This window comes from Molothrus ater, chromosome 9, assembly GCF_012460135.2.
Source record: "Molothrus ater isolate BHLD 08-10-18 breed brown headed cowbird chromosome 9, BPBGC_Mater_1.1, whole genome shotgun sequence".
In the NCBI taxonomy this organism is placed as follows: domain Eukaryota; kingdom Metazoa; phylum Chordata; class Aves; order Passeriformes; family Icteridae; genus Molothrus; species Molothrus ater.
The window spans coordinates 22,092,108-22,106,245 of record NC_050486.2 but is presented as its reverse complement, the minus strand read 5'-3'; the positions used below and the strand labels follow the sequence as shown (position 1 = coordinate 22,106,245).

General features: G+C 50.8%; 1 protein-coding gene across 1 annotated transcript in view; it reads right to left on the bottom strand.

Annotated features, from left to right (window-relative positions):
* Window positions 1-7,880: 7,880 nt before the first annotated feature.
* Window positions 7,881-14,138, bottom strand: part of MAST2 (microtubule associated serine/threonine kinase 2) — a 187,598-nt gene continuing 181,340 nt past the window's right edge. Inside the window, 2 exon segments of the mRNA XM_054515725.1 lie at window positions 7,881-12,290; window positions 12,293-13,909. Of these exon segments, the coding sequence (XP_054371700.1) occupies window positions 11,818-12,290; window positions 12,293-13,909 (2,090 nt within the window). The 3' untranslated portion in view covers window positions 7,881-11,817.

Below are 14,138 nucleotides of genomic sequence, written 5' to 3'. Positions count from 1 at the left end.
TGAGATGTGGCATTTGGGAAAGTAGGAGCCTGGAGATTGGAGACCTAGAGGATGTGGGACCTTGCTTCTCCTCATTTCTGGTGAGGGGCATTTGGCCAAATCCAACTGTCCCAACACTGCAGACAGAGGTGGTGAGGCCCCATAACCTAGAAGGAGCTGTGGAAGGGAAATTCCAGTGTCATGGAATGGTGCACTTCAACACCAAGCCAGGACAACAAACACAGGTTATTAAATAAAAAACAAACAAAAAAAACCCACCAAAAAATAAAAATAATAATTTTAAAAAAACCAAACCCAAAAAAAAAAAAAAAACCACTAAAAAAATAAAAGGCAAATGTTAATTTGGCCTGAAGATTGTGAAGACCTGAGCAAAAAGCAGGATTCAGAGTGGAAGAAGGGGTGAGGAGGAGTGCAAGGGCACTTGGATGCACATCACTCATGGAATAAATAGCTCTGGGTATTCTATACCTGCCCTCAGTGTTGGGTGGGGAGAGGAGCAGCCAGGGCTCCTCCTCCTGCTCCTCTGCCCCCATCAAAGCACTGCCACTGCAGTGTCCCTGGTCCCAGCACCTGCCCAGCCTCACCTGCCCATCTCACCTGCTCCATCTCACCTTCCCCATCTCACCTGCCCATCTCACCTGCCCCATCTCACCTGCCCATCTCACCTTCCCCATCTCACCTGCCCCATCTCACCTGCCCATCTCACCTGCCCAGGCACTGTCAGGAGCAAAGTCCACAGCAGGAAAAGCGAGGCTGAGGCCTCAGGAACAAAGCAGCCTTTCACAGCAGCGGCTTGGCCAGAGGAACAGGGAATGTTCCTGTCCAAGGGCTCCCAAACGGCTCCCAGCTTTGATCCTGGGCACAGGGCGGGTTGTTGGCGTTTTTCCTTTCCTGCTTTGTGTTGCTCTTTAATTTTTTTCCTTCTTACTTCATGGTGTAATTTTTGCATGTGTCTACAATTTCGAAGAGAATTTTCTTGCCCCTCTGGGAAGAGAAACCTTCAGCTGGGAGGAGGATGTACACTCTGTACAGCCCTTTCACCTTTCTCCTGAGGCAGAAAAATCCCTCCTCCAGGATTCACTGCAGGCACAAGTGTTCATCACCATCATTTTCAGTTCAGAGGTTGTTTTCTGAATATGTCTTATAAATCCCAACCACATCCCTTCCAGGGGACTCAGTGGCTTGCATGCTCAGGTGGCCTTTCAGACTCCCCAGGTGACAGGGACAAGCATCTTCCCCCCTGAGCAGTGCCCAGACGTGCTGCCTTCCAACCAGTTTTTATGTCACCTGTCTAAAGCTGCTCCCCCACCCCAAATGCAGAGGGAGGGGATGCACCAGCCCACCTTCCCCAGCCCAGGGCTCTCCCCTCCTGCAGCACAGGGAATGGTTCCCCATGAGCCTGGTCACTCACACAGTGTGGGCCACACCTGACACTCCTGGCAGGGCAGGCTGAGCCTCCCCTGCCCACTGCCCACATCCCAAATATTTTTAGGCAGTTGGAAACATGCCTTTGCTGCTGCCAGCCTTCCATGCAGGGCTAGGAGGAGACAGATGGGATGGAGAAATTGAGTCAGCCCTGAGAGGTCACTGTGGCAGCCAAAGGAATAAAACCATCCCCCTCCTCTTCCTCCTCCTGTTGCTCCTCGTCCCTCTCCCCCTGCTCCCAGCACCGCCTCCTGACGGATGTTGCCTTTGGAGCAGGCCCTTGCAGCTCAGCTGCCGAAGGAAGGCTGTGGTGAGCCCTGTCTGGAATCCATCACTGTCTGTGCACAGGGACGCCCGCCAAGCCCCGCTCCTGCCTGCTGCTGGCAGCCCCTGGCTTTCCAGGGGAGCACCTGCGGGTCCCCCACTTCCCAGCGCTGGAATTCAGCTGGAGAACAGCAGCAGGGGCTGGGAGGGGAGCAGCCCCCCCACAGCCCCAGGGGAGCCCCAGAGCAGCCCCATGCTGGGGGAACGGTGCTTTTCTGCTGGGCCAAGGTTTGGGTTGGTATCTCCAAAGGAGGTGGTGCCATGGAGGCTGTGCTTTGCCAGCCTGATGTGCTGGGCCATGCTACAGGGCTCCAGGTGCCACAGGGCCTTTCCTGGCTCTGCCACTGCATTCCCAGATCCTCAGGAACATCCCTCCAGCCCTCCCCATGAGGGCTCATTCATTCAACACTCTTTGGGGTTCATCCCGCTCTCCTTGAGCAGCAAATGCCCCCTCCAGCAAACAGACCCCAAAGAAGCATCATCCCTCTGTTCCCATGGGTGCAGCACCTGCCCAGAATGTCCCTGGTGTCCCTTGTTTGTGTTATCTGCACCCCTACCAGGATAAGCCACTCCTGGAGCTTTACCAACACCTGGCCACAGCACCCTCAGAGGTCTGCAGCAGTGCTGGTGGAGCTCCAGCCTCGCTCCCCTGAGAGCAGGAGTTGGAGAAGGATGGAGTGGATTGCCCTGAATTTGGGATGTGCCTGCACACACGTGTGCATGTCCTTCCCCCAGGCAGGAAGGCCCCAGCAGGCTGGAGGGAAAAGGAATTCCAGCCCAACTCCAAATGCACTCTCACAGCAGCTCAAGCTGCCAAACCCCAAAGACCCCCAAAAACTCAAATTTGTTCTTCAAATCAATGGATCTGATCCTGTCCTAGAGCCAGCACCTGCTCTTCCAGCTGAGGACAGGGAAGCAGGGCTGGAGTGTGTGTGTCCCAGGAGCAGGAGGGGTTTTCCTGGCTGCTGGGTCAGGAGTTCAGCATAAACCAGGTGGTCTCATGGCACTGGCTGCATGGGCAGCACTGCCCTGACTCCCATAGAGGAGATTTCCTGGGAAAAGTGGGGCCTTCATCCAGCTGCAAAACAGATGTGTGTGCTGCCCATGCACCCTAATGCAGGCAGGGCAGGGGCTCAGCTGCTCCCCAGCATTGCTCCACCACCATTCCCTTGAATCTGTCTCCCCAAACAGGGGACAGCAGCCACAGCTCCACAGGTTTCTGCTGGATGTTGTTGCATCCAGGGTTTTTTTCCCATCCAAGGTTTGGGAAAGAGGCAAGGAGGTGAATGTTCCTCCTTGCCCCAAGTCCTTGATGGCTAAAGCAACCAGGCAAGTGAGCACATGGAAATGCAAGGAATGGGGGGACAGGAAGGGGCACAAGGGGCCCTGCTTCCCTCCTCATGTTCTAAACAGTGTTCTAACAGTGAGAGGGAATGTGGGCAGGGCTGGGGAGCAGCACAGGCTCCCTGTCCCACAGGAGCATCCCCCCCTGCTCTGGGAATGTGCACCCCATGGACAAACCCAACAGCACCTGCAGGATTAAGGAGCACCCTCATTAATGCCAGCTCCAGAATTAGCAAACTGGCTCCACCACCCACTCAACTTCTCAAAAGCCAGGAGAGGGTGGGAGGGAGGCAACAGGAGCCAGTTACTTTTAAGATCACTGGTGAGCAATCCAGCAGGAAAGTGGCCTGGGGTGTCACACGAGAGACCTGGGGCCAGAAATATTTAAAATCTTTTTCATTTTACATTTTAATCTTCTCCTTTTCATCTCCAGCAAAACAACCATGGCTGTCAGGGAATGAGAGGATGAGCACAGGAATTGTTTATTGGGGAATGCCACCTTCTGCTGCAGTGACCTGGGAGGGCAGCACCTTTCCCAGAGACCTTCTCCTGCAGGATTAATAGGGGTGCCCAGAGCAAAGCCCAGACTTACTCACAGAGCAGTGAGACCCCATGTCCTTGCTGCCAGCAGCAGGCATGCCTTGGTCATATGCTCTGAGGGAACCCTAAAGAAAACCCTTCAGGATGCTGCCCCACTGTGCTGCTCACAGAGCCCCTCAGAAGCTGTTTTGGGGGAAATCCAGCCTTTTAGGAAAGCAGAAGAGCTACTGACCAGAGAAGAGTTTGCAGCCACGGGGCCCATAGGTTTAGCTCATCCCTTCCTGATGGCACCCAGTGTCCTTGCAAGGGGGCAAACCAGAAAGAATTCTTGGCATATCTGTATTAGAATAGAAAAACATGCTAAACCAGCAGCTGTGGTGCAACTCCAACTTCCAAGGCCCTGAAGGACCACAGAGCTCAATGAAGCTGTGATGGGTTAAATCCTGCCTGACCCACTGCCTCGGGTGAGCGCCAGGGAGAGTCAGGGATGCTCCAGGTGAGATCCGGGGCAGGACGGAGCTCTCCCAGCCTGACCCCACCGAGTTCAGCCCCAGCCCTGCACAGAGCAGCTCCCCAGGCAGCACCACGGGAGAGCATCCCACTTCCAGGGGGATTCCCAGCCCAGGGCATCACCATTCCCGACCCAGGGCATCTCCCCGTCCCCCTCTCGCACAGCTCAGCGCCGGCAGGATCGTGTCCCCACCTCACCCCTGACCCTCGTCCCTGCGCTGGGACCCCTGTGTGGTGTCACCCTCCCAGCGAGGGTCCGGCTCACGGGGATGCTCCGTGCCCGGGCTCACGGGAGCCGGCGGGGGAGCCCCGTGACGCGGGCACGGCTCGGGGATTAGCGGGCAGACGGACGTGACTGCGAGGCAGTCGCCTGGCGCTAATTAAAGAAGGGATATATTTAGGCACCCGGTTATCCCCTGCATTTCACCTATTTTTAGCTGCCAGTCTGCCAGGCGGGGGTGGCACATGGGAAGGGCACGGACGCCAGGCAGGATGGATCCAGCCCCAGCAGCAAGGAGGTCACAGCCACATGTCCTGGCCAACGCTGAGCCCCTGGGGGGGAGAAACCCTATGTCCAAACTGGCTGCAAAGGAAGAGAGAGCATTTCTTTTTCCCCCAGAAAGGCAGGGAAATGGGTTTCAGGAGCATCCCTGCTCAGTCCTTGCCCCAGACCCATCCAGCCTTTGCCACCATCCACACCTCCATATCCAGGAGCTGAAAATGGCCCTTTTTGGAATCATCCAGCAAAAAGCACAGCTGTGCCCAGGGCAGAGGCAGCTCCCTCATTCCCAGAGACACGTCCCTCTGCAGTGGCACTGGCCTGGCAGCAATGCCACTGGTTCCCATACCTTCTTTCTCTCTAATCCTGCCCCTCAGCACAGCCAGAGTGTGTCCTTGGCACATGGCTGAGCACCTCATCCACATGGGCCATCAGCAGGTGTGGAGCTTCCTTGGGTCCTGAGTACCCTGAAAAGAGCAGAGAAACAGCAGGAAGGACAGTGCCCAGCACCCCTGCATCCCTCCTGGGCCAGCACAGCCCATTAGTCCCATTCATTTCCCCCTTTGCTTCATCTCCACAAGCACTCTGGGGTTTTATATTTGGGGGTTTGAGGTTTTTTCCCCCTTTCCAGAGTGAAATATTGATCAGGTCCCTGCTACCCTCCCACCCACCACACCCCCTGGCTGCTCTGCTTCCCTCACGGAGTGGAGGGTGGGGTGTGGGAGAAAATCAAAATAATGGGATAATAAATGACCCAGGGAGTCGAAACCCAGCTGAAAGCCAGGCTGCTCTGGCTGGCCTGGGAGGAGGCTTCCCAGCAGGGAAGGTTTGGTTTGAGGGTATTTTTGGAGCTGAACAGAATCCAGGGGTGGCCAAATTTCTTCTCAGGTGACCCATCAGATAAAGCCTCTCCCAAAACAGTCAGGCTGGGAAGTTTGGCCCATAACTCAACAAATCTGAGATGGAAAAAAAACCCACCCCAATTTCTTTACTTATTTAAATCCTTTGGCTCCAGGAGCAGGTGTCCTGCACCCTCCAGTGTGTGGAGAGTGGCCAGGGCTGTGTGAGGTTGTGAGCTCCCATCACCTGGGCTGCAGCTCGCCCTGGCTCCTTCCCTGCTGCCCATCAGAATTAGGCACCGTTTGAGCAGGTTTACGATAATCATCAAATAACTCGTTCATTGACAGCGTGTCAGGCTGAGGAGACTGACTGAGCCCTCGTTTGCTGATTGCTAATTAGCTTAACATTCCTAATCCCTCATTAGTGACTATGAAGTAAGCTCTGAAATATGAGGTCAGCCCTAATCAGCGTTTAAAATATAAAGCCCACTGGCACATGAGGGAGGCTGGAGAGGGGGTGGCTGCAGGCCAGCCCTGGGTGCTGCCATGGTCACAGGGAATGAGGCTGCACAGAGCAGAGGCAGATGGGGAGAGTTAAACCCTGTGGAGCCACGGACACCTGCACACCCCCCCAAGCTCAGCCCCTGCACTCGGTGCCCTGGATTCACATGGGAACAGCAATGTGGAGTGCAACACTTGAGGGGCCTCAGGTTCCTCTTGAGTCCTCGGTGCATCCAACAGCAATTCCAGCTGTGGCTTCCATTCTGGGCAGACTGTCTACAGAATCACAGAATATTCTGAGTTGGAAGGGATCCACAAGGACCACGAGTCCAGTTGTTAAGTGAATGGCCCATACAGGGATCAAACCCATCAGCTCCATGCTCTGACCAACAGTGCACCTGTGCAGGATGCTCTGGCTTTCCCCCCAGTTCCCACCTTCAGGATTCCAGGTCAGCTGCAGGCAGCCAGGCTGCTGGCAGTGGGACTTTCCCCAGACACCCACCCCCACCCTCTGATCCTGGGGGAAGGAGTCAAATCTCAGCATTGGCAAGCAGGAGCCAAAGTGCACTGGGCTGCCACTTCCAGGCCATCATTTGGGAGGAAAAAATGGCCCTTAGTTGTTGTGGCTCAATCCTCTGGAAGAATAAACTGCTGTGGACTGAGAATTACTTATTCCTGGCTGGGGGAACCTCTACAGGAGGGCTGTGGACATTAAAATAACCCTAATTAAACTCCAGCTAGTGAGCCTTGAAAAAGGAGAAAAATATTTCTAAAATAACCCTAATTAAATTCCATCTAGTGAGCCTTTAAAAAGGAGAAAAATATCTCTGTTTCCATGAAAAGGCAATTTGAAAAGCCCTTGCACCAAACTCTGCTCATCCAGGGTGCTGCTCTGTGGGTTGCTGGAGATGATGCTCTGGGTTTGGGCTGTGGGGCAGGGCCAGCCCCTGCTGCACGCCCGGAGCGGGGAGCAGGGATCCTTTGCCGTGACACTCAGGGGGTTATTCCAGGGGAGGCACCGCTGTCCCCTCCGGGCCCGCTCGGCGTGGGCAGGAGCATCTCTCTCTCTCTCATGAGCGCTCGTCAGCGATGACGCCCGGCAGCGGCTGCCGGCAGAGGCTCCGCAAATCTCCCGCGGACGGAGCCGAGCTTCGCCCCCGATTCCCGCTCCGCAGCACGGAGACACGGGATATTTTGAGCATCCTTGGCAGCAGCGAATGAGGATTAGTCCAATCCCCCCAGACGTGAACGTCTCCCCAGCTCTATTTCCAAGGACAGGAATAGCCTTTGAAGGCTTTTCCATGTGGAGGGCACACACCTGCAAATGTTAAAAGCAAATATCTGTTTCTGGAAAGGTTTTGGGTGGTGCAGCATCAAGGCTGCCTAAATGATGGGTGAAAAAGGGGCCGTGTAGCACCTGCTGGCTCTCGCCCCATGGCTAATCCAAGCCCATGCCAAGCTCCTGCCCTCTGGATTTTATTGTGCATCTAATTCCTGAACCCATCAGACAAGGTGTGCAGTTGTGGCCAGTCACATCCTTATCTCGCTCAGCCAAGTTTTACGTCTGACAGGTTTTTACCCCTTTTACCTCTTACATATTTTTACCATCAGGAACCTGCATTAGCAGTGACACAAAACACCATAAACTTACAGGATAGTAAATTCTGGGCTTCAGTTTCAGAGTGGAAAGCTTTGGCTTAGCCACACACCTGGCCTGTGGAGCAGAAAATCCCCAACAGCCTGGCAGAGTTACTCCTGTACCCAGACACTCCACAGGCCATTTTCTGCCCCACCAAGTAACTGGTTGAGCAGGCAGGCTGGGAGTACAGCCACCACCAAAGCTATGAGAAACTGGGGGGAGACCAACCAAGAGACAAACACGAGTTAGGATTTATGTAAAAAAAAAAAAATTATTTATTTTGGAGGAGGATTTGAACATCGACATGCAGGTACAACATGAATAAAAATTATTGCACCGCTATTATGTGGCAATTGTTCAAGTTTCTAAAAACACAGAAATTCCACACTTTCTCTTATCTAGCTAAGTGCTGAGTGACACGGCTTGGCAGAGCCCAGCACAGGAGGTGCTCTCACAGCCACCTGGATATGGTAATCGAACACAACGTAAACACACACTTCTGTCAAATCTTCTACTAGAAGTACAGAATTATCCTTCACATCCAGTAAGAGAAAACCAGAGAAAGACTTTATCCTCCCCTCTTCAGAAGAAAAACAAAACAAAACAAACAAAAAAAGAAAATTACTCCAAATCACACCTTAATGCAAGTGTGGCAAACAAACCCACAGGTCACTCCTACCCCTTCCCCCACAAGCGCTCTTTAGTACAGCAGCAGCCAAAGGCCTCCAACATTCAGACCCAGGAGTGGCCAGTACAACGCTAAAGTCTAATATTTACAATAAATATCATCCATTTCTCTTAGTTTGCAACAGTAAGAGACAAAGGGGAAAATAACACTGAGGCACGGGGCAGGGATGCAGGAGCAGAGAGGAGCTGCGGAGGCCGAACCAGCTCAGGCGCTGCCGTCCCAACACGGGCGAGGAGCAGGAGACACAACCAAGCTGACAGAAGGGAAGAGGGAAACAAAGCAGGAAAGCAGCATATTTGGATGGTGACATGCATGGCTCATTCACCAAACACACCTCACCTTGGCCTCCTGATTCGGGATTACCCACGGAGACCAAGGGCTGCACAGGCTGGGGCCTCCCTTGGGCGCTGCAGCTGGGAACACACTCGTGCCCCTCAGACACAGCTTTTCCAACTCCCTGTTCCCTCCCAACACATTTTGCAAGCTTTTTTTTGAGAAGGTGTTTAAGGAATTTATAGCAGAGCAAGGAATAAGTCTTGGTGTATCTACCTGGCTTATTATCAAAACTTAATAGAGAAAGTGTTTTTGCCCAAACCCTTTGTTAAAGTGCGCCATGTAAATTTGACAGCAGGTAGAACAGGGATGATGGGGCACCTGGCACACTGAGGGAAACTGCAGGACTGAGCAAGAGCAGGGGATACAGGGCTTCACTAGAATGCTTTCCTGGCAACGTTGTTCGGCTTTGGCTTCCAAAAACCCACGGATTTTTAATTGCACTGACCACTCTCTGTACCGTAGCTACAAAAGAGGCAACAAAACACGTACCTCACCTTTTCTTTGGCCAACACAGGCAAAAGCAGCAAAAGCTGTGACATAGCAAGGTTTTCACTCCTCCTTTTATGCCTAGGAAAGGATAATTCTGCAATTCAGCATGGGAAGCAGTGGCTGCAAAGGCAGGGAGTCAGCAGCTTAAAGCTGGTACCGTCACAGGGTCCCACCCCTGCTCGTGGGGATGAACCAGGTTACCCAGCCTGGCTCACACCCCATGCTCACCTACGAGCAGTGGTCAGTCTTCTCCTCAGGTTTTTTAAACACAGAAGGAAAAGGGGGACCTGCCACCCAGGGAACAGCCAGGTCAGACCACATCCTCACACAACTCCTTAATTTACACAGACACTTCCATTTCACCAAGGTCAGGTGCTCTCAGGAGATCAGCTTGTCAAGGAGGCTTGTCTTTGTAATTACCACAGACTCAGGATGCCAAATCCACTTTTCACTATTCCTGTCCATGCCATAATATCCTGCGCTGTTTCTCAACAGTATTTTAGCAGATCAACCCATCAGGGAGAAAACCAGCCAGGCAAGTGCCAGATCCTGCCAAGTCTGTTCCTTACTTGCTACTGCTCTAAATCAGCACTGAACGACACTCACCACCAAGAGCACTTGGAGAGGTTGGAGACACCCAGGACCCTGACAAGGCAGTGGAAATACTGTGGTTTGTAATTGCAAACCAAGTGTATACGAGCAGCCTATGAATTCCAGGGAAAAGAGCAGAGAGACAGCACAGCAGGCTCTGCTCTCAGTACCACCACAACCAGGTTTATTAAGGTGTTACCTGGGAGCGCTGAGGCTTTGGTTAGTGTAGTAGCAACACCATACATGTTCACACTGACACACAGAGTAAACACTCATTTAAACATGTTTAAAAAAAAAAAAAAGCTCAAACCAAACCAAACCTTGGTCCAGAAATAAAATCCAAGCAGCCAAAATCAAGTATATAATGGGGAGAATCAACTGCTACACAGAAAGAAACAGGGTGAGATTCCAGAGTTTTTTTTTGAGCTGTGGTTTGTACCAAAATCAGATTGAAAGAGACAGAGAAAATATATTCCTATATAATAAAGATATTTGCATTCAGGGGAAGCGAATCAAAACTTCAAGTTCAGAGAAAGCCAAGACAGTGAAGGAAGCAGCAGTGTAAGGAAATCAGACCAACAGAGATGGGTTTTAGCCTGGAATACTGTTGCACAGACATTCTGCTTCTAACAGAGTAAGCCAGTGAGATCTGCAGGGAGATCCACTCAGACAAGACTAGGATACAAGCTGAGCACAATCTGGGACAAATGATGGGAGTGTTCATTGAGAGGAACTTTTAATTGGATGAAGAAATGGCTTACAGTGCTACAGGTATCACCACTCAACACATTTATTGGTGCATTATTATTGGTCTAATCCTCAGCAGGGAGCACTGTCACCCAGAGTCGGTCACACTTAGAGCAAAGCGATGTCTAAACCTAGGAGTAAAGAGTAAGATTTTAATGCAAAGTGACCACAGCAGTGGAAATGATCTAGCTATTAAAGCTGAAATCTGAAAATATCACATGTGTTTTAAAGTCTGCTTGCAGCTTGACCACAGAACTCGAGGAGTCTGAACTCTTCATAGGTTTGTTTTTAAAACAGGCAGATTCAGAAAACTCAGCAAGTTTCCCAAGCCCCAGTTCAGAAATGTTAAGGGACACCTTAAAATCCCTACCTATTTAGACTCACCAAGAGATGGAAAAGTCTCCAAAGGTCGTTTTTCATTGAGATAACTTTGCCAGACACTGGAGAATATGCAACTACAAATTTTTCTACTTTAAAACCAACCTACAGGCACCCCTTTCCTGGGGCCACTTACTCTGAGGCAGGGCAAGTTATGAATTGAAGCCAGAGAAAGGAAGATAAAACATCACTAAAATTTTAAAAACAGAAGGAAAAGTTGCCATGTGTCCCATAGAGATAAGTAAAAACAATCCCCCCAAAAGCCAGCTTATGGATTGGAGATTTCTCTTTCTGATAATTCCATTGAAAAATACTCCTACTTGTTTCAAAGAGAAGACAGGGATCTCTCTCTGTCCAGTCTCTCCAGCCAAGTCCTTTGTCTCCACGTCCTCTAAGGACACAGGACTGTGAAGACACATGGTGACAAAGAGGTTTTACTTGCACCAAAGAGGGTGTGCAGTTTCAGAATAACTTGCAGACAAGAGGGTAGGCTCTTGTTCTTGTCAAGGGACATCAGATTGTAAAACTGGAGCAAAAACTTGACATTTGTGAATTTCAATGGAATTTCAAAGAGAATGCTGAAAAGCAGAAATTTAAAAACAAGCTGCCTTTTTTTGCACACAGAATTTTTGGGATCTCAAATAAATGCAGAATTAGAGGGAAGAGCACATCAGGCCCTAAACTCAGGCAAAATAAAAGGTGTGGAAGGGAAAAAAATGAAACCAAAGTGTTTCTTAAGCCCTGCTTTAAAGATACCCTGTTCTAAAGAGACCTCAAACAGCAAGCACTACTGTGTACAAAAATAGAATAGCAAGGATGAAAAAACACAAAAAACAGTATGAAAAAAACCCTCCCAAAAATAGATGTACACAAGTTCTATTTTATATTAGTGTATATTACAAAATTCAAACATGCAGTCTCTATTTTGAATGTAGAACGCTCCAGTCCATGAGTACCAGCGATGCTGCTATGTTTTCTTTACAGCATCATCATGTGACAGGGGAAAGTCTTGTATTTTTAACTGATTTCCAACCTCTTTGCTTTTTGCTTGTGCCAGAGTCCCTTCTTTACAGGGCCTCGTGCTGCCATCTGGCAGAGGAGATGCTCTCAGAGCCGCTGGTCCAAGAGCATGAGACAGCTCTTTTGACGGAGTGATTTTGCAGCTCCCTGCCAACGCCTCAGATGCTTTAGCACTGCAAAAAAGTGCCTCCTTCTTGATCACCACAGGACATGTTGCCTCCTTTTTGGCCCCCATGGGAGACACTGCCTCCCAGGGCTTTGCTGGATGTAAGGACTCTGCACAGGACCCACTTGTCGTGGTCAGACTATCTGTGCTAGAGGTTTTGGCTTTCTCTTGACATTCTCCTACTTGTGAAATTTCCTGCCTTTTTTGTTTCAAATCTCTCTCCTCTTTAGAGGAGGCGCCCAAATCCTTTTTGTTTCCACCTCTCCAGACCCAGACTTGCTGAGCTTCAAAGGGCCCAACACGCTCTGGGCCAGGGGCACCAACTGGGACACGGAGATGGCACTGGGGATGAGGAGTGGGGAGGACTGGTGGGGTCCTGATGGGCTGGTTTTGCTGGAGGTTAAAGCACCCTCTGCCTGGGATGAGCTGGGCTGCTGCTTGTCAGGGCTAGGACTTCTTTGGGAAGTTTCACTGGTGCTCCCAGGAGACAGAAATGAGGAGCTGTGCTGTTCCACAGGCTGAGGCGTCTCCTCGCGACCCTTCTCGCCGCGGTCTGGGGGGCTCACCGCGACAGGAGTGCTCGTGTTTGCTGGGCACCATGAGGAAAGTGCCAACAGAGGTTTGGAATCCTGTTTTTTCTGACTGCTTTCTGTTAGCACAGGCTCTTTTAAGTCAAGTTTACCACAGGAGGCCCCAGAAGAATCACCTTCTTCAAGTTCCAGGAGTTTGATAGATGGGCACTGCATATGTTCGGTGAGATCTACTGGTTTTTGAGTACCTGGAGTTCTCCCAAGATCTTTGATTGCTTCAGAAGACCTGTCTTTTGGACCAAAACACTCCAAAGTTTTGTTTTCTGGCAATTTATGCTCCTTTGCAGTTGTTTCTGATTTTAGGGATGGCTTTTCTGAATTAGCTAGTTTTTCTGGAGCAGTTCTTGAGGGGAGCTCTGGTGGGGAGGGGTGCACACTGATTTGCAGAGGCTCTGAAACAGGCTTTGCTTGTTGAGTATTTCCCTTCTGCAAATCTTCTGTACCTTTTGGATCTTCAGGTAGAAAGGCATCGTCTTCAATACTATCTTTGCTTTCCAATTTAGATGAAAACTTATTGTCCTCATTAAAAGAATCCGAGCCTTGGTCTCCACTGCCACGGGGCTTGTCCACCCTTCTCCCATCCTGACTATCTTCTGAACCATCATCTGTTTCATCCTCAGAAGAATCTACTTCCCTGATGGCCTCCTGCTTTTGCAGGGACTCCCTCCTCTCCACCCTGTCCTGCCGGATGGCACCCAGCTTCCGTGAGCCCGGCTTCTGCAGCATCCCTTTTTCCGCCAGCCCGAGTTTGCCGCCCGTCGTTTCATTGGCAGATTCCTGCAGGCTCTGGAGGCTGGGATCCCGCTGCAACATCTCCTTCTTGAACTCAGAGTGGGAGATATCCAAGCTATGCTTCCTTGAGGAGCCCAGCTTCTTCTCAGAGGAGGACAGAGAGGCAGCCAGTTTCTCGGCCGACTGCACTCTCTTCAGCAAAGGAGACCGAGGGGGCTCGGCACTTTTGGGGCGAGAAATTTGTCTCACCAGTGGTGGAGAGGAGTGTAGTTTTACTGGGAAAGACTGGATGATACTGGAGCTGCCAATTGAGTGTCCTGGCAAAGGAGATGGGGAGCGCTGCGGTGACGTGGACTGCGGGGTTGGTGATGGAGTGTGAGCCAGCGGGGACAGAGGGATGTTTCCTGCAGATTTACGCCTTGGAGATCTGTACTGCCTCTGGAGCTTTGGTGCTAGGCCATGCAGGGAGCTGGGTCGGATGTGTCCAGAGCTGGCTGGAGAATTGGGAACACTGGAACTGGGAGAGCTGCTCTGAGAAGAATTGCCACCAACTTAAAAAAAAAAAAAAAAAAAAAAGCAAAAAGAACAAAGAAAAAAATACCAAGAAGATTAATACATATTTGGCCATTAAAACAAGTTATTGAAAATAAGTCAAGACACAATGCTATGTTACTCCAAAGCACAGCAGTGATGTTGAAGGCAACATTGCCAGGCTTCTGATGGAAATTCACATCATTAGCACCCAACACAAGAGCACAGTAAGAAACACTCAGCTATGAG